This window comes from Helianthus annuus, chromosome 7 (genome assembly GCF_002127325.2).
Source record: "Helianthus annuus cultivar XRQ/B chromosome 7, HanXRQr2.0-SUNRISE, whole genome shotgun sequence".
Taxonomy (NCBI): domain Eukaryota; kingdom Viridiplantae; phylum Streptophyta; class Magnoliopsida; order Asterales; family Asteraceae; genus Helianthus; species Helianthus annuus.
Genome location: NC_035439.2, coordinates 138108327 through 138129944, shown reverse-complemented (window position 1 = coordinate 138129944; position 21618 = coordinate 138108327). Strand labels below are relative to the sequence as shown.

Genomic DNA, 21618 nt, shown 5'->3' with positions numbered 1-21618 from the left:
GTAAAGTACCGAAAAACCGATACCGGTACCGAATCTATAAATACAGTACGGCGGTAATCGGTATCCATATTTCCTCAATTTTGGTAACAATATTTATGGTATCAGTACCGGTATTGTACCGATCCCATCCCCTATTGTCTTGTAAATTGACACGAAAAAGAATACGGGTTGTGTTGGGTTTCATCAGTTCAACCCACTAACAGCGACCCGACCCGACCCGACCCGACCCGATCAACAGCCAATCTGAAAGCTAAAGTAAAGTGTTAGATTAGAGGATCTAAAACCCACCCACCCAATGGTTAGATTGAGTGAAAGAAAATTGGATAAAATGGGCGAAGAAGAAGAAGATCCCCAGAAGATGAAGAACATATCAGCAGCAGCCTACGACTATGATAACGATCCTAGGTGGTCGGACTACTGGTCCAACATTCTCATACCGCCTCACATGTCTTCTCGATCCGATGTTATCACCCACTACAAACGCAAATTCTACCACCGTTACATTGTCAGTCAGTTACCCTTTTCTGTTCTTATTTCATTCATGTAGAATAGATACATCAGTTTATATATTCTTCAACCCTATACAATAATAATAATAATTTGGTTTATAATTGTTACATGCTCTGATACTATGATGCTATACATGTTTACACAAATGTCATATGATGTTTCTGCAATGTGTATGAATTTATATGTAGTTTTTTTTGTGGGTTTCGTAATTCGGGTTCGATGTGTGTGTGTGTGTTTGTTAGGATCCTGATCTTGTTGTGGAACCAATGACTACTACTACACGAACTGCCTCTCAATCTGCCAGCTCAGCGACAACACCGCCATTATCATCGTCCGCAAGTGAACGCCGGCCGTCTCAAAACTCGGGTATGTTTGTATAGGGCATGATTTTGTTATTATAAACAAACAAGAATGAGTATTTCAGGTTTTGAAATGAATGGCATCATTCATTCTTCAACCCCTTTTCGCTTAACGAAATTGAACTTTGTAGGGTCCACCGCAAGAGTATCACGAGCATCATCGACTGCAAATTCAGCTCCGTTGTCCTGGGATCGACATACGATTCAGTTTTCCGTCAATGCTTGTGTATGCATATTCTACCACACCAACATTTCAGAATCATATTTTCTTATAATATAAACTGTCATATTTTCAGAATCATCGTTCCTGCAGGTATCTGTTGTGACCGTGCTCGCTATTTTGCCCCTCGTACCAAAAAGTCTTTCTAGTCGAGCATATCGGCTGTCATTTATGGGCACTCTATGTTCTTCGATTTATTCCATCTACTCTCTACATGGAGTAACGATTTCATTTCATCCGACTTCCATTTTTAATAATTTATTATTTCATTATATTGGTATTAATTACTAAATTACTAATAATTGTTTGCAGAAACCAAGGGCATGGAATTTGCAGGCACTGCAAGTGTGGTTTCAGTCGGTAATCGTAACAAAGGATTTTATCCACTTCATTTATTGCCTCACGTTTATCTCTTCAAACCTTCAACTTAAATGTTAGTACTGCTTGATTTTGTTTATCATGCTTTAAATTTGTTAATCGTCCGCTCATATCTCGCAATTTTAAATACTTTTGCAGTTGCTTTGCTTCCCATCTTACTTCCAGCCTTGGAACATTCGTCAAAATTCCTCAGACGTAATTTCAGACAATCATCCTTGTATAGGTACCCCCCCCCCCCCCCCTCCCAAACCCACACCCTCTTTTTCATATTATCATGGTAAGAATATATTTTGATTAGAGTAAAATGCATTTTTCGTCCCTGAGGTTTGGACAATATTGCGACTTTAGTCCCAAGGTCCGTTTTTCCGCATCTAGATCCAAAAGGTTTGAAATCTTGCCATTTTCATCTGGCTCGTTAACTCCATTTTTCTCTGTTAAGTCAGGGGTATTTCTGTCTTTTTGTCAACTTAAAGGGCAATTCGGCCTTTTTCACTTTATGTAAAAGGACCAAGTTGCCCTTTAAGTTAACAAAAAAGACGGAAATACCCCTAACTTAACGGAGAAAATGGATGGAGTTAATGAGCCGGATGAAAATGGCTTTAAACCTTTTGATCCAGATGCGGAAAAACAAACCTTTGGACGAAAGTCGCAAAACTGGCCAAACCTCAGGGATGAAAAATGCATTTTACTCTTGAGTATTTTGTGGCTCAATCATGGCTTTTTAAACAGGAAGTATTTGGAAGAACTTTGTGTTTGGGTGGAGTCAAACCCGACAACACTTGGCATACTGTCGTCACAAGCTGAGATTGGAATCGGATTCCTTTTAATTATCTCGCTTTTATCGTGAGTATCTATACTCGATTTACGTGTTCTTATATTAGCTAACGAGATCTTGTCAATTTCTTTATCTGAAATCTTTGATTGCATATGTAGGTCGCAGCGTAACATCGTACAAACTTTCATGTACTGGCAGGTTGGTTTATGCTTCTGCTTATTTACTTTTAACTTTGTCACGTGGCCAAATACTAATAGTATTGTATATTAAACCAATAAACCCGAAAGAAAAATCTTTTTTGCACCGGAACTGTGGTATTTAGCCCCAAAGGGAATCTTTTTGCACCGGAGTTGTGATATTAAGCCCAAAAGGGAATCTTTTTGCACCCGAGTTGTGATTTTAAGCCCAAAAATGTATCTTTTCGCACTGGAGTTGTGATATTAAGGCTAGGGCTGCAAACGAACCGAATGTTCAGCGAACAGTTCGTGAATCGTTTGGCGGGAAGTTCGTTTCATCGTTTGTGTTCGTTCGTTATGAACACAAACAAGACATTTCGTTCATTTAGTTAAATGAACGAACATGAACAGAGTCCGTGTTCGACTATTCATTCATTTATGTTCGTGAACGTTCGATAACGTGCTCGATTATGTTCAATAGTTCATTAGTGTTTTTAGTTTTTATATTTTATTTAAATATTTCAAAGTTCGGACAAATAAAATATTGAGTTAATTGCTCGGATGGTCCCTGTGGTTTTACGTTTTTTCACGTTTAGTCCCCACCTTTCGGAAATAGCAGGTATGCTCCCTATGGTTTGTCATTTTGTTACTCGGATAGTCCCCTGACATTTACTCAGCGGACTATCCGAGTAACAAAATGACAAACCATAGGGAGCATACCTGATATTTCTAAACTAATTGACATCTACCCAGGGGACTATCCAAATAACAAAATAACAAACCATAGGGAGCATACCTGCTATTTTCAAAAGGTGGGGACTAAACGTGAAAAAACATGAAACCACAGGGACCATCCAGGCAATTAACTCTAAAATATTTAAAAGTATGAGTTTATTATATATTCCATTCATGAACGTTTGTTTGTGTTCGTTTGTTTCCATTTGTGTTCATGAACATCAGTTTGTGTTTATGAACGTTTGTTTGCGTTTGTTGCCTAAAATTAACAAAAGAACACGAACGTAATCAATTCCTTAACGCACGAACACGAACATAAATCTCGTTCAATAAGTGTTCATGAACAGTTCGTGAACACATATCGCCCGGTTCGTTTGCAGCCCTAATAAAGACCAAAAGTGCATCCTTTTGCATTTCACTTTTAGTGTTTTACTCCACTATTTTGTAATATTAATTTCCTTCTGCATTTTTTTTTTTGGGCAGCTATTGAAGCTGATGTATCACGCACCTGTTACGGCGGGTTACCACCAAATTTTCTGGCGTAAAGTTGGGACGACGGTTAGGCCTCTCATTCATAAACATGCACCGTTTCTAAACAGTCCCGTCTCTGCAATACAAAAATGGTGGTTCAGGCAATAATAATACCGAGCTTTCGAGAGGAAGAAACAGAGAATAAGGATCCATGTAGGATATGCATTAGTTTTTAATCCATTTTTAGTAAACAACATGCAGTTCACTTGCAATTGTTTATCCGGATCTTATTGATTTAGCCTAACCGGAATGGTATTTGATCGTTATGTCGGCCTACCCGGTTTTGTTATTCGGATATATTTGTTTTTAGTTTTTTTGTTTTTTTTTTTTTTGAACGGCCAACAAACTCAATCCCGAGCACTTTCAGAGCACCCACTGGACAAACGGAGTACTCCAAGAGTAACCCGAGTCCACCACCAATTCCGGGGAAAACCTGGTAACCCACCCGCCCGTAGACACGCCGGTGAAATTACCGGTAAAACCCGTTTGGCTTAAGAGAAGACACAATCAAGAGAAGACAAACATATAGAATGAACAATCCAAGTCTGGTAATAAATAAAAGAAAATGAAAAGCAAGCATGTGAAGGTTTACATAAATTTTATGTAGCAAGCAGCATTTGCTTTGCAAAAACAATCTAAGACTCCTTGTAAATTAGCTACTACTTACCATGACTACTACATAAACACAAATAATAATAATCAAGACCCACCGACCCACCGACCGACGCTAGAAACACAACAAACAACTCTCGACACCAAAAAGGAAAGAGTTGCTTGGACTCTATGCATGCATATTCATATAAAACACTTTTTCGTCTCATGTCGAAATAAACGTCCATAGCTTTCTTCCTATCGAAACTTCACCCGGATGCTCCGTCTCCTCCTCGTCGGATTCAACTTCCGAATCACCATCACCGTCACCGTCGTCTTCTTCCTGTTGAGTTTGGATCTCATGATCATCGTTGTGATTCTCTCTAACCTGTTGTGGTGTCCCGGTGACTTCTTCACTCAAAGCCACATCTTCTGGAAGCTTGTTTGCAAACTCATTCTCGTCATCCACAACTTTCTTCTGCTACCATTAAAACCAACTGTTTAATATACGGAACGTAATATTTCTTCAGAAAGATACGAAAAAAAAATCAAATTAAATTTGCATACACTGGCTTGCAAGCCTCCGTTAGCAGTAGTCGTTGAAGCTCCACGCTGGACCTTTGAATCGATTCCGTCCTCTTTACTTTGATTCGACGAGGCTCCCCTGATTAACAATTATATATGTGTAAACTTATTAAATGGCAATAAGGTTTGATAAATATTTAAGCAGTAAATTACATGGATGGTCCCTGTGGTTCACCAAAATTTTGGATTTAGTCCCTAGCTTTTTTAAAATACACGGATGATCCCTGTGGTTTGCAGTTTGTAACATATTTAGTCCCGAACTTTTGCTAAAAGTGCATGGGTGGTCCCTGTGGTATGCACTTTGTAACGCATTTAGTCACTAAACATTGGGGACTAAATACGTTACAAAGTGCAAACCACAGGGACCATCCATGTACTTTTGGCAAAAGTTGGGGACCAAATACGTTACAAAGTGCAAACCACAGGGATCATCAGTGGACGTTACTCGTATTTAAGCGAGCAAGGAAAAAATACGCAGTTTATCTACCTTGTGGATCGACGTAGGTTGTACCGTGCTACTTTAGGAGCCTCCGCAACTTTCTTTCTCCGGGTCCTGCGGCCCCCGTTTGTGACGCTATCAGATTGTTCGCTGTACGCAGGCTCCTGTTCACTCGTGCGCTTGCGGCCCCCACCTTTCGAAACTCCCTGACTCACTTCGTTTGTGTAAACAGAGTTTTCCGCAACGCCATTGTTATCACTAGTAGCTTTGGACCGTGTGGCTCGAGGAGCCCTGGGCCTCTGCCTCTTGGTTGACTTACTTTGACCTTCATTCTCATCAGGCTGCTGAGCAACTTCCTCAATCTCGTGTGCGATGTTTTTATGACCTTCGTCAGCTGACTGGTCCGCATCGCGTTGGACGTCGAAAGAATCCGGTACGACTCGAGCCGACACTTCCGGCTCGTCCTCGGAGCTCAGTATAAACTCGGGTATTTCTCCGACGTCTACAAGCTTCTCTTGCGCTTCGATTTCCGTTTCACCGGCTTTATGCTCGTTCTTCTTCCCGGCTGAGAAGATAAACGTACATTTTTTCAACCAGTTTAACGTTCTACTACCAGAACCGGGAGATCCTGAATTACCGATAGAAGTCCCGACATTTGGTTTACTCTCGGAAGTAACTTGAACCGATTCTTTCAAATAACCATCTGCTAATTTCGGTAAAGCAAATTCATCAGCGTTTTTAGTTTCGGCTAACGATTGAAGATCGGACAGCACAAACGCGGAAACTCGCTCTCCGCATTCCTTGCAGCCCTTTTGTTTCTCGACAAACGCAACAAACCGTTCACGTTCTTTTAAGAATTGTTCGCGTTGGTCTTTTAACTTCACGCTAAGCCCAACGAGTGAATCAATATCGTTTTTCATTTCAAGCTGTTGACTTTCTAGATGCTTCTGGTTCGCAAATACGTCATGTTTCTCCTTTTCTAACTGTGCGCGTTCGAATTTCACTTCTTGCATTTCTCGACTAGCGACGTCTCTCAGATACTGCACGTTTGCTAACTCTCTTTCTCGCTCTTCTTCCAATGACCTTTCCCGTTCGCGCATACGGTTCTCGAATTCCATTTCTCTGTTTCGATTTTCGGCTTCGAGTTCTTGTTTTCTCACTTCGAAATCATGAAGCATTTGGGATTCTTTATTGTTATATTTTTCTTCCAACACCGACTTCTCGTGATCCATGTAAGCCGCAAACGATTCTTTATCGAGTTTGAGAGATTCCAACTCTCTCTCTACGTAACTCTCGGTTTCCGACCGCATATTTTTCAACCGCTCCTCTTCTACACGATTCGATTTCTCCATCTTTTCCGTCTGTAAAGCAACCGATTCCAATTCCTTCTTTATCTCTGCTCGTTTCTCATCAAGTTCTTCCCATTCCACTTCGAATTTCTCCTTCTCACGCTTCAAATTCTCCCTTTCCGACAAAACCAATTCCCGTTCTTGTCTCGTTTTCTCTATCTCTTGCTTTAATTCCGCCTGTAAACGGACGAATTCCGCACGTTCCTCTTCCGTTACTCGAAGTCTTTCCCGTTCTTTGTCTACTTTTGACCTTTGTTCTTCAATTTCACTACTTAATTTCTTGAGCTCAGCCTCGAGACTCGCCAAATTCTCCATTTCGCCACGTAATTTTTCCCGTTCTTTCTCTAACGTCTTCTGCTCGGCTTTAAACGTCTTCTCCTTCTCCTTCAATTCTTTCAACTTTACGTCAACATCCTTCTCTTTAGAGTTAATTTTCTCGAGTTTCTTCTCGAGAGCTTGTTCCCGTTTTGCGATTTTTCCTTCCAAGTGATTGACTTCAACTTCCTTTTTCTCCACCTCGATAACCTTAACTTTGAATTCATCGTCTAACGATTTTCTCTTTTCTTCCATTTCTAACTCAAACTCGCGTGTCTTTGCATCCAATATGGCCTTGTGTTCATCCTTGAGTTTTTGAATCTCTACCTGCAAGGAAACGATATTAATAAAATCTACTAAAAAAATAAAAGATAAAGAGTAAAATGCCATTTTCGTCCCTGAGGTTTGGCCAGTTTTGCGACTATTGTCCAAAGGTTTATTTTTCCGCATCTGGATCCAAAAGGTTTGAAATCTTGTCATTTTCATTCGGCTTGTTAACTCCATCCATTTTTCTCCGTTAAGCCAGGGGTATTTCTGTCTTTTTGTTAACTTAAAGGGCAATTCGGTCATTTTCACTTTATGTAAAAAGACCGAATGCCCTGAAAAAGGATGAATTGCCCTTTAAGTTTGCGAAAAAGACGGAAATACCCCTGACCCAATGAAAAAAATGGACGGAGTTGACAAGCCGGATGAAAATGGCAAGAATTCAAACCTTTAGGATCCAGATGCGGAAAAAACAAACATTTGGATGAAAGTCGCAAAACTGGCCAAACCTCAAGGATGAAAATGGCATTTTACTCTAAAAAATAAAATAACTTCTGCGATATATTTCTATCTACTAACTTTTTCTCTCGCGTTCAGCTTCTCTTCTACCCCTTGTAATTCCTTTTCTTTTACTTCTAGATTCTTTCTCATAACCGCAGCTTCCTGCATATGTTTATATAGATAAAGTAAATACACAACTTTCAAGATATCGATATATCGATCAGCCGAAACCTAAAAGATTTACCTTCTCTTTCAAAGCTACGTTTTTCATCCTCGTGCTGATTTCATCGTCTTTAGCTTTTAAAGCCGCATTACCGATTTCAATCTTCTTTTGTTCTTCTTCGAGATCAAGTTGTTTCTGCTTAACGATTTTATCGTTATCATTTGCTAGCTCCTCTCTTTGATTAATCAATCTACGAAGCTCAACAAGCTTCTCTTCTCCCTCTTGTAATTTTTTCTCCCATTCTCGTAAATCCTCCCGTTGGTGCGATAAACTACGTTCATGTGCGTCTCTCCTGACAATACACGAAACCATAGAAGATTCAAAATAAGTTCAAGAACATTGTGAAAGTGTAAAATTACGAAAAAAGTGAAGCATACTCGTTATTGAATGACACGCGTTCTCTCATGAGTGAATTTTCTTTTGCCTCGATCTCCGCTGCTTTTCGTTGAATCTCCGATGACTTCCTGCTGATCTCAGCAAGCTTAGCGTCAGCAGAACGTAACTTTGCCTCTACTTCTAACGATCTCCCTTCTATGCTAGTAGACAGCGCGTGTGCTTCTTCTAACTTTGAATCAGCGGTGAATTTTATTTCTGCGTATTCTGACCGCATTTCCCGCAAAGATTTCTCTAACTGCAATAACCAATCGTTAAGTATCGATAATTTGCTATTGAATATCATGGTTTATGGTTGAGTTGTTACGTAAACGAAGGTAATAAAGTTAGTTACGATGTTACCTCATGGACACACTGTTTTTCAACTCCCAATGCTTTTCTTAACTTCTCTTCTCGTTTCTCTACTTCTGACATTGCGATAAGATGAGCCGTTTGTTCTCGTTGGAGGAGCTCCTTGGTTTCGGCTAATGCTTGCTCAAATTGTTCGTTTTTTGAGATCCATTCTTTTTTCTCGATGAGAAGAAGGCCCATGTTGTATTGGTATTCATAGAGCTGTATAAGACCGATAATCAGAAGAACTTCGTTTTCAAACAGTCCGCTAAAAATACTAAACAACAAACAGATTGAAGAAATACCATCGACAAAAGGAAAGATAAGTATCCTTCGACTATTTGCAAACATATTCTTTTGTTCTTATAAACTTTCGAAACCAATTCGAGTTTGCTTCGTTTATGTTGATGGGATTGTTGGCAAGGGTTTACGACTCGTGAATGACACAAAAAGAACCAAAGTTTACTACCAACCAAGACCAAGAATAAAACTACCAACCAAGACCCATCACCTAGACACACTACATGCATGAATAAAACTAATAACTACCCAACTACTAAGACCCATTTATTCACCCACTGACCCATATTTCGAACAGCCCCGGACCGACCCTGACCCAGATCCATAACCCGAATTTAACCCGTCAACATTAACCCTACACTATGCTGCTAAAAGCAACCCGGTTACAAGATTTATAAAGGTTAGTTTTTTGGGGATTTGTCCAAAAACTGAACTTTTTTTCGTACTTCTTCCGTTGAACTTATAAAATTTTACCGGGTGCCGTTCCCCTTTACCGAAAAAATAAAACACCCCAGTTATGTCACTCAAATTCACTAAACATATAACTTTTCTTACTAGTGTTTAAGCCCCAGATATACCCATTTATCTTTTTACATATATAGATATATATAAGATCACTAATTTATGTATAACCCCCCCCCCCCCCCCCCCAAAAAAAGGCCTAATTGCTTAATTTTCCATGCTTGAAGTCCCCAAAAGGCTCTACTTAGACCCAATTCACTCACTAAAACTTAACCCTTTAGATTCAACATCTCCTACAACTAATTAAGAAACAATAATCAAGATCACAAAATCAATTAATACCAAAACAACAAGATACACAAACAAATTAACAACCACCACTAACCTCCTTCTCAAGCTTATTAATCTTATCAACCACAACATCTTGATCCAAAACCCCAACGTTCGACACCAAACCCTTGGGTGTCAAATCACCGACACCAAAACCCTTATTAGGGTTTGAACAATTAGGGTCCGAATTACCAGACCCGTTCTTCTCGTCTCTAGCACCCGACAGCCAGCCCGACAACACTTTCTGAGGCGTAAACATCTTTAATCTTGACGAAATTTCAGATCCTGAATCTGACAGTCATAAAGAGTGGTAAAAATTTCAACTTTTTTGGGGGGAAAGATTGTACTGATCCCGAGAGTGAGTGATAAAGATGAGGGGTGAGGAGGGTTGAGATTTTGAGCCCTAGCCGGACGTGAAAAAAGTCCTGAATTCCGGTGGATAAAAAGGGTTGAAGTCCGGTAACGTCTACAAACTAACTTTTTTTTTCTCTCTCTCTAAATAAAATGTGTTACAAGTAGGCACCACCGTGGATGGCTCACGTTCTTTTCTAAATTTTATTCGATTGTACAGCAATGCGACTGTGTGAAATTACATTATTGCCCTTGGGTTTTATGAAAATATTTAATTGTATAATAATTTCAGTGTCATACAAATGTTTGTTAGGTTAGGGGTGTGGCTTGGCGCTCCCTTGTCACCTCATGAACTTTAGCGCCCCAATCTAGTTAAATTACCTCGTCTCCGTTAAAGGGGGCGCCATCCTTGACTTCCGCCTAAGGAGTAGTACACGCGAGAGATGAAATCAAGGGGTCTCACCTAATGTAAACCAATCAGATTTTTTTATTTATCTTTTTTTTTTCTTTTAATATAGTTAAAAAGGGGTTTTATAAGGGGCCCTATTCCACACCGTGTAAGTTAGCGATAAAGCCCCCTGCTTATGTGTCGCCTACGTAGCGCTTACGTGGCATAATAAAACTCTTAGGGCTTTAAACCACACCCTCTAGCCTTATGGTGAGAAAAATAGTGTTTTCTGAACAATTTATGAAAATGAAAATAGATTTTAATAAGTGAAACTGTATATCATGGATCGATAATAACTCATATTGATTATGTAATCTAGCAATTTTAACTTTCACTTACGTTATAAATGTCGTACTTCAATGAAAAAAATTATGTTCCTAATGCACAATTAGCTAATTTTTTTTACTAACTAGCACGATGAAATACACGTGTTGTAGGAGGGTGTTAAAATTTGTAAGGCTTGATTTTGACATTTGTATATTAGTATTGATTCCATTAGAAAAAAGTCAAGTTGAAACAGTTGCTACTGATGTCGATATTGGTGTAGTCTGTCATGTATTGATATGGTACCATCACACGATATAACTTGCGATTAGGGGTGTGCATGGGTCGGTTTGGGTCGGTTTTTACTATTAACCATAACCATAACCGCTAGTTTGGTTATGGAGTTTTGGTAACCATAACCATAACCAAACTTCGGTTATGGTTAATCGGTTATGAAGTCGGTTATGGTTCGGTTTTGGTTAATTTCGGTTACGTAACCAAGCAAGGTTTGAAATAAAATAGGGTTGTGCACGATTTGAACTTAGCTTGAGCCTATTTTATAAGATAACGAATACTAAACTTTTTGGTTAAACTACCGATTTAGAGTTCTTTTTAATAAGGTAATTCTCAAAAAAAAAAAAAAAACAATTATGGCTATAACACCTTAGTTCTTTATCAAAATAAATGACATCTACATCAAGATCATTTTGTTACTAACATACTTTTATCTTAGTAAAAACCCTCTATATGGTTTTGTAAAACACAAATCTATTATATAAAGTTAACATCACAACTTCGGTTCGGTTTCGGTTATATTCGGTTAACCAAAGCTTCATAACCATAACCATAACCGATTGAGCGGTTATACAAAGTTTCATAACCGTAACCATTGGTTGTATTGGTTATCGGTTATTAGTGATTCAGTTATATCGGTTATGGTTCGGTTATCGGTTATGGTGGTTAATTTGCTCACCCCTACTTGCGATACCAAAAAATACTCTACTTTGAATATAATTTCTTCTTATTTATACAATAACATCGAGGAAAAAAATTAAACATATCTACATATATAATCTCTTTTTAATTAAAGAACACAAGTTATTAGATAAAAATCAATCTAACATAAATTAAATAAGTTGAAATGTATTTTATTAAATCAAACATAAATAAAATAAGTTAAAACGTATATTACTAAATGTATAAGAGTTAAAATTGAAAACTTAAAAAACTTACATGTCACAATATGAAGTAGAGGTGCACAAATCAGTTAATTCTAATAACTAGTTTGGTTAACCTGTTATATCGGTTAATTTGACTTTTTAACTTTAAGCGGTTATTTTTTAACTATTACTGTAACCTGTTATTTTGTCCTTTTTTTTTTTTGAATTTTTTGAATTTTTTCGGTTAACCGGTCTCTCGGTTAAAAATAACCGGTTTCTATACCAAATACTTATAACCGGTTACTAACATACGGTTAAAAATAACGACTAACCGGTTATTCCTAACTTGATTATTAACCGGTTACGGTTTCTGTTAATAATCGGTTACGATTAATTAACCAGTCATTTTGTGCACCTCTAATATGAAGTGAGCTAGTATATATCGTTGTACAACGTTAAAAAATTGGAAAGACATCAAGTTTCATAGAATTTTTATAAATCGTACAACTTTAAAAAAATTGGAAAGAACATCAAGTTTCATAGAACTTTTTATAAAAAAAGGGTGATGAATGTCATACGCAATTCTTGTGAACTTTTTTTTTTTTTTTGAACGGCAATTCTTGTGAACTTTTATTACCGTTTTTTTTCGAGTGGCAAAATCCTTTTAGATCTTTTTATTATGGAATTTTGTTCCGTTAAAGCATGATGCTTTTTGGAATTTTATCAGGCCGCCTTTTGAGAAAGAATGCGAGTGTTTGAAAGCGTACGAAATGACGATAATGTCCCTATGTGTGGGGGAATAAAAGTGCACCAATAGTGGTTGTGAGTAGTTGTACTTTGCTTTTAAGAAGTTGTACACATATTTGTTAAAGAATATAAAGAGGCATATTCTTCATCTTATACAAGATGGATGGATAAGGTCAATTTAACACTCGTATTTTTCAAAAATCTATTTAATGCAAGTAACGACAATAACAACTACTATTCCGTTTGGTTGGTGAGCTTGGGTATCGAACACTGAATGTTTTAAATTTTTACATCTAATAATAAATTGGTGTATTCAGGAATTTTATTGTGAGGTTACTAGGTTAGGCTGGAGGGAGTGGTCTCAATGACTCAATCAGAGAGGGGAGTTTGCCGCGTGGGGAGGTGTTATCAGCCCTATTTCAGTGATCGGTGAGGGGCTTGGGCGGTGACTACTCACCGAGTGTTTGAGTGATTGTTCTAGAAATAAAAAAATATGTATTAAAAAAAGAGTGGGTGCTTAACCATTGCTAGTGATTGAGTGGAAAATAGGGAGTGAAGTACTCCCTCCACCCTTATAGTTTTTTGAGTTTTGTATGTGTATCAAAAGGATTTGTCGTTAGGTCTAGAGGTGTGAATTTATGACACGACTCGAAAACATGATACAAACCTAACACAAAATTCGTGTGTTTAGGTTTAGTCTAAGCAGGTTCGGGTCAACCCGGTCAGGTTGACAACCCATTTATAGTCTGTTTTATTTTTATACAATATGTTTTATGTTATAAATTAATTTAGGTGTGTATTTTATACATAATTATAACTCAAAAAGAGAGAATGAAACAAAGTTTATAACACCAAATGAAATTCATAGACACATTATTTAAAACATGGTTCTCACATAGTTTAAATAAAATCCATTTAAAACTTTATTGATACTCTTTATATTTTAGTTGTACTAGCTCATATACTCGTATAACCATTGAATTAGACATCTATAGGTTACCAAATTTTTAGTTATAGTTCTCTTGTGCAGATTGATGTACTATATTAATTTCAAACATAACCGAACAATAGTGAAATGACGGTGACGGCTGTTAGTCAATTATTTTCTTTCATTTCCTATATTTTTTTCTTTTTGTTCGATCTATGATGTTCTTCATCATAAGACCTGCTCATATCATCACCACCATATAGATCCCATCATCCTCAACGACGATGTTTATGCCGGTGCTTCAAACCCAGCCACCACCAGCACAGCAGCCGGTAGCATTGGGTTGAGATGGAACTGAAGGTAGGCGACCATGGAGGATGTCAGGGCTTTGGTTGCCAACTGCTGTAACACCTCGGAAAATCAAAACGAATAATATGGAAACACGTGTCCAATCAACTCTTAAATATTCTCGATTAGTTGGACGAGAGGGACCAAATACAGAAATATGTGGAAGGATGGAAGTGGAGGGGTCAAATATGGAAAAATGCCAAATTTTTTGGCTTCTGAAGGTCCCTTACGGACCACAAGGCATATGCCTTACGGTCCGTAAGGCATTCAAAAATCTTTTTGTCTCTGATGGTCCCTTGCGGATCGCAAGGCTTATGCCTTACAGTCCGTAAGGCATTCAAGAAAACAGTGAGCGCTTAAGGTCCTTACGGACCGTAAGCCATTACCCCTTACGGTTCGTAAGGGGTGCACGCTGGCTATCACACCCTCAATGTCCACGTGCGGAATACCACCGCGAGGCGTGTAACTGACCAGGATCAAGCCACCATTCATATTGAACAATATAACAATAAACAGTTTTTATCACAACCAATATGATCAATGACTCCAGTTTAAAGTTCGTAGTTTAAAAACAGTAATTAAAGTAAACAGCGGAAGCATAAGTTTAACAGTTTAAAACAGTAGTTAAAGTTCATAATTATTAAAAGGATAACCCAACACGGGTTAACGCGACCACTACACTCCCCAGCTGCAAGCTCCTGATCCATCACTGAGTACCTGCAAGCATGCAGTAGGGTGTCAACATAAGGTTGGCGAGTTTACGAGTTGTCCAGTTTTAGTTCCAAAAACAAGTGTTGTTAAATTACTCATTTATACCATGCCCTGGGGAGGTACCCCATAAGTACAAGCTACTAAACTCCACGATAATACCGAAACTTTCGCACTTAAGTTGTTGGTGCCCCGTTTGTCAATGTCTATCATTATTGACTTTGTCGAGGACTATTAGTTCACGCCCGTCCACTCAAGGCATGGTGTGAGGTTAGTGAGACCTAAATAGCGCTATTTAACTAATATCTCGTTCGCCTGGCCCCGGCGACTAATCGATATAGTAATGTAGGGACTTTGTGATAGAGTTCCGTTTAGTAGGCTAGTTCATGAAATATAAATAGCATTTAACTTGAGTATCCCACACAAGGGGAAAGTGTTGTCAGTTCCGTTCCCAACCACCAAGAATACATGCTTTAGTAAAGTGTGTGAACTCACATTGGTTTGCTCGACATATAGTTTACTTGTTTTAATAGTTGGTCAACCACGTCCTATTATGGTTACCAATACTAGTCAGGTTTTTGTATGCAAGTATTTCGCATAACTAACAAGTAGCATACATGGTACATATAGCACAAGTGTACATATGGGTCACATAGACAAACAGTAACTTAGACAGCCCAAAATATAACATGTGGTATGCGGCCCAAATAGTTTGTAGTCCAACAATACAGCACATTAGTGTGCGGTCCAGAATTAAGTGTGCGATCCAGTTACAAAATTAGTTTTAGCATTGTCCACAGTCAAAGTAGCCACCTTCATCTCAATATTCCAATCCTTTAAACACTTGAACAAACAATCATAGATATGAACTCTAGAATATGGCGGAGGCACATCTACAAAACTCAATATTCATTTGTGAATATCAAAATCTGAGTCTATAAAGTGGCATGTAACTGCCATGTAATGGATATTTTGAACGGATGTCCACATGTCAGCTGTGATGTTCACACGATTAACAGTATTCAACATTTTTTAATACTTTTCTTTCCAAGTTTGTAACTAGAAACACAATCTTGTCGAACTGATGCACGAGAGATCTTCTCAGATTCCGGATTAGCTTCCTTCATCATCACATTGAACAACTCATACTCAACAAAATTAAATGGCAATTCCTGCACCATGATCATATGAAAAATATCCTCCCTCATCCTCACATTGCTAAACTGTAACAACCCTCACTAAAAATTAATATTTAGTATGATAATTATGCAATAAGGAAACCCTAATTAAGTTTAGTATGATTAATTAATCAGTTAATCAATATTAATTAAGCTAACAAGATTAATTAAGCTAAGTAAGGTCTATTAAAAATAGATATATATAAGGTTGTATAAGAACGTTTAATATTAATAATAAAATATATTATTTTATTTTCCTTACTCCGTTTTTAATGAAACTTAGGTTAAAACGTAGATAAAAATATTCTCGTTCTATTGACATATTCGTCGTTTTATAAAACGTTATATTTTAAAAGTTATACAAGAAAAACGAGTTAAGCAGCTGAAATAAAATAACTAAGCTAGCTAGCTAGCACGTCAAGCTAGCTAGCAAGCACGTCACTTAGTCCCACATCGACGAAATTATGTTGAGGTGCCTGCCTGCCTGCTTACTATAAATAGGAAGCTTAGGATTCATTTTTCTTTGCTCATTTCTTTTCTTCTTCTCTCTATACGTTGGTGTTCTAACCAATAATCACTCGATCGCTATTACGATTAAGTTTCCAAGCGATCAATATATCCAAAGAATGTTTAAGTGCCGCCCACATTGGGTTATGCTTTATCTATCGTCGGTAATCCGATGACTGAGCCGAAGCATTGTACTTTATCGTTGTCGATAATTCGATAATGAGCCGAAGTATTATACTTTATCGTTTGTCATTATTGATAAATGAGCCGAAGTATCGCACTTAGACATTCATTAGAAATTGATCTCGGGAAATTATCGTAACTGCTGTATTGATCATTAACCCGGTTTTTATGAAATTCGTTAAGGTTCGAATCTCATGACTACCGTTAAGGTTTGATTTGGGTTTTTACACCAATACGTATTCTATTCTGTTAAACTACCAAAAATACTCCCAACTACACCCTTACAATCAAACAAACTATAAAATCATCAGAAGATCCGGAATAATAAAGTGCATGCCTAATTATCGGAAGAAGTAGAATCAGGAAGTTTGTTAATTAAATCCTGCATGTTGATTTGTGAGTTATTCTCTTTTTATAAATTCTTTTATCACAGTTTGTGATTGTTTACAATACTCCAAATTATTTTCAGAATTATAACTTACAGTGATTAAGTTTATGTGAATCACCAAATTACAGCCGGTATGTGGGGTATTGTATACATTACTTGATAATCTTCACCATTGGGGCAGCCATTGGGTGATATGACCATAATCACAGATACCATTGGACGTATGGGCCAATGGATCGAGTGGTAAAGTACTGTGGGTAGTTGGTTGATATCAGGATACATTGTAAAAGATCTTATCACTGTGAATTATAATAAATGTGTCATTTTCAGAAACTAGAATAATTCACTCAGTATTTCCCGCTGACAAAATCTTTTTAAAACGCGTTTCAGGTAATTACAATAGATTGGAGCAAGGATTGGATCCGACACTAAAGGACTTCAAGAAGTGGCTTATTTTCAAATTAAGAAATATTATTTTTATTAAAAGCTACCTTTGTAAAACATGGAATTTATTCCATCATTTTAAATAAAATCCGGTGTTTCTAAACTCTGATATTTTTCCTAACTCACGGTCCTGATGAAATTTCCGCTGCAATGTTTTTAAAATAATCACCGGTACCACTGGACTGCTCACGGCACCGATTCCGGCTAGATGGGGTCGGGGGTCGTGACAGAAGGTGGTATCAGAGCTAAGCCACTACTTTAAGCCTATAAGTGTTGTGATAACAATACTTAAGCTTAAATATAAGAGTTAGGAAATTGCTATTAACTTAACTGGTAGCACATCTGATAGTATTTAGACTTGAACATAAGAAAAGATGCCTTAGTATAAGCTAAGCCACTTGTTTACGCAAATAGGTGTTATAATAATACCTAAGCTTAAACGGAAAGTTAGAAACTTAATATTATTTGATAGCACTCTGAATGATATTTAGACTCGAACTTAAGAATTTTGTCTTAATATAAGCTTCAAGATAAAATTACTTATATGAGTATAAATAAATATAATTGGTATTCAATAAGAATAACGACTAGCAGGCAATAGCATTTAATTGCTATTTATTCTTGTTTATTGGTATTACTTGGTCAAGAATAAAGATATATTATGGAAATACAAATTTCCTTAATTCTGGATAAAAGCCCTAATAAAAAAGAGGCACTTTTTGAAAAGATACTGTTTATGGGAAATAGGAAATTTTCTCCGGCAAAACTGGGTATAGAGTAGCAGACTCTCCAGCTTGTCCGGATATACTGAAATTACCGCTCCGGCGCGAACCGGATAAGACGGGATAAATGGTATGTCAAACCAGTAACAAGATTTCCCTAAATAGTATCATGACCAAATATCTGACTGGTTTTTGGAAATATGAATCTATTATATACATTTAACCCTATGAAAGGTATGTATATTACAACATGTGAAATATATAATATAGATATGTATATCTATAAGGAATTCCAAAAGTCAATTAAGAATAAAGCACAAGCATATGTATATAGATTTCTTTATCAGAAATCTTTCGCATATATCTTTAATTTTGATGTCAAACATTCTTTCGTTTGATCATCTACCTCGTAACTCGTGCAACAAAATAATACTGGAAACCCATTAAGTTGGGACACCATCAAAAATATAAGAATTACCAAAACGTTACCATAAATTATTAACGCCATAAATTATGAACGCAAGTAAGAAACATGTCAAGTTGTGCTAATGCACAAGAAAACACATGAAACTTAAATTATACATCCACAGATGTCGAAGTTTATCACACACGACTTCCAAAGGCAAGATCTTTGAAAAATATAAATTAGGCACGATGATACCTACACTAATTCTATCAGTAAAAGAACTCCTAAATCAAAAAATCGGCACTTTGCCACATGATCTTACAAACGATCAAAATGTCGCTGAGGTACGTTAGAACAATATTTCACAAACATCGGTGCATAGTCTAACCTGAGTCATAATTATTAGCACTACAAAAGAAGTCATATATTTTTGCAATTCCCTGATTTCATTTCACTTCATTCGACATTCTCTGATAATGTTATTTAACAAATAGTTATCACACGAAATTTCAGATAAGAAGTTCTTATATTTCTTTCGTTGCAATTCTAACTTCTGCCTATAATAAGTTGACTTTCGTGTTCTTTTAATGGTCATCATACCATAAAGAATTCTTTCATAATAGCAAATATTGATCCATTTCGTTTCTTGGTAAATCCACACGATACACATGCACTATTTGTTGCGCATGTGGTTCATTTGAGTTATAAGACCCTAGGAAGGCATCATTTCAATTTGTTGTTTTATCAAAAGTTCAAATATCGTTCCGCTATACTTGATCTTTGCATTGTAAACCGCATTTTTACAAAGCAATGACTCTTTAATATCGAATCAATGAATTTATTGAAAAACTCGATTTTCTTTTGAAAGGGATACATGGTTTCTTTGTGATCATGTTTGAACTTTCTTATTAAAACTCGTTTTATCCAAACCCAGTTAACTTGCTCGCAATACGTACTCAATTCAAAGTCCCATATGATGGATTGAAACTATCATATTCAAAATAGTCCTAACAAGCACTTCAATTCTCTTAAACCATAATATGCTTGTTTAGTCTTCGAATTCATCAAATCATCTCTTTGATCCCGATCACTTTGTGATGACATTTTCACAAAATTGAAAATTGCGCTAATCTAAGATTTAATTATTTATTTATATTGAATCCGCTTTATTTTATAAAAGCAATCTTAACACAACTATGTGCTAAAATAATGATCCACCATTTCATGTCCTAAATTCCGTAGTCCTTACAACCAATCGAGCCTTTCGTGATATTTCTTACCTTATCATCATTAATCGAAAAACATTGTATAAACTTAATTGATTATATATAGAAACTTACAATATAGTATTTCTGTAATTAAAATTTTTGTTAAAATCATTAAGGTAAAGAAATTATATTTTTACGTATAAAATTTTGTTTAAAGTATATTCTCATTTAAGTTTATGCATTTATTATTGGTAATTAATATTAGTTTTATTATTAGCAATAATATGTTAATAATAATAGTGTTAATATTATTTTTAGATACTAGAGTTATTATCAGGGGCATGTATTGGATAGCCTAGCCTTAGTTAGGCATGGACTGGCCACCTATGCTTAAACAAGGCAGCACTAACCAATATCCGCCATGATAATGACTAGTTAATTAAGTCATCATACTTATTTAATAAATTTTAATTATATATAAAAATATTTTACTTTGTACTAAAAAGAAAAGACATATTTTTATAAAACAATACCAGAATTAGAGGGACGAATAAAAATATACAAATAATTATGTATCACATATTTTGTGATAACTATGTACTATAACACTCTAGCAAGAAAATAACCATGTAAGAATAATATAGTAGTCAGCGACTACATTGGGTTAGAAGAACATTGTAATACATAAAGAATCGTCACCATAACATTTGTAACTACATTTTACAACGCTATATGGTTTCAAAATAAAAATAAGTAATCACATAGAATTGACCCAGTGTTATATAAAATATTTTACAAATACTTTTACCCCTTTTATTCACAACTTTCATTTAAAAGTTATAAATAATAGTGATTCTTTTACAAAATCATAATACTAAAATATTTTGTAAATGTAATAACTTCACTACAGTATTTTGTAATCTATATTACATAATAAATATAAGTTATTTTACATAGTATAATAAATACTAAAATAATATTTATTTGAAAGTAGTAACCATTTACACATAGTAAAAATGCGAAACAAATAATATATATTACATTGGCTTTACAAATATAATATAATGGTTAGTCATGTCAAAACAACTTATTTTTTTTTTATTATATTTTCATCTCTAGGACATAGCATATAGTCACTAATATTGTACTATCACATTATTTCACCATTTAAAACAATTTGGAACTCTAATACACTAACTCTATTGTCCTTTGGTGTATCTTTGCAATTCACTCATCTCAACACATAGACTTTCTCATATCATAATTTACTGTTTGACAAATCAGTTTTCATGTTTTCATTTCATTTTGAACCAATCAATCTTAAGTCTTCCTTAGGTACCAATCAAGGTAAGGTTCCTTCTGACAAAGAATTTTACTAATTCCAAAAAGTTCTTCACATTCATTTTAAGAATCTATAGATCATATATCTTTTGGCTTAAACCCAATCCCCTTGAAAAACTATACCATTTCATCTTATTCGTTTGAACATTTCATCTTTTGAAATATCCAAATTCGCTTCCTTGAAACTCTCAATTTCGAACAACGGTGAATTTGTTCGATCATCATTGAATTCTTTCAATCATTACAAACACTTTGTAGCATCCGAATAAAGCTGTAGCCTGTGTTAAATCCTATTCATAAGTCATTCGTTCGATTTGTCATATTCCTGGTACAATTATGTACTCAGATTACGATACACTAAATTCTATTGTCCAGTACCATTTAAGTAAACAATATTGATTTTCGGATAATCATTAACAAATCATTTTTATTTTTAAAATGTCCATACCCCTCAAAATATCTTTTGATTCCATTCAACGCTACATTATTCCTCTTAATTAAAAGAAGAAACATAACCCCAA

The 21618-nt window shown here is 36.1% G+C and overlaps 2 protein-coding genes across 2 annotated transcripts; one reads left to right on the top strand and one right to left on the bottom strand.

Moving 5' to 3' along the window:
- Positions 1-267: 267 nt before the first annotated feature.
- LOC110868747 (transmembrane protein 33 homolog) lies at positions 268-3993 on the top strand. The gene is made up of 9 exons (XM_022117996.2): positions 268-505; positions 753-876; positions 1001-1095; positions 1183-1308; positions 1402-1522; positions 1606-1690; positions 2197-2310; positions 2401-2440; positions 3637-3993. The coding sequence occupies exons 1-9, from the start codon at positions 296-298 to the stop codon at positions 3790-3792; spliced, it is 1071 nt and encodes a 356-aa protein (XP_021973688.1). The 5' UTR covers positions 268-295; the 3' UTR covers positions 3793-3993.
- Positions 3994-4210: 217 nt separating this feature from the next.
- On the bottom strand, positions 4211-10295 carry LOC110868748 (protein CROWDED NUCLEI 1). The gene is made up of 8 exons (XM_022117997.2): positions 9822-10295; positions 8687-8896; positions 8329-8582; positions 7973-8243; positions 7807-7890; positions 5348-7290; positions 4843-4939; positions 4211-4753 (listed from the first exon to the last, which is right to left on the bottom strand). The coding sequence occupies exons 1-8, from the start codon at positions 10023-10025 to the stop codon at positions 4502-4504; spliced, it is 3315 nt and encodes a 1104-aa protein (XP_021973689.1). The 5' UTR covers positions 10026-10295; the 3' UTR covers positions 4211-4501.
- Between the last annotated feature and the right edge of the window lie 11323 nt (positions 10296-21618).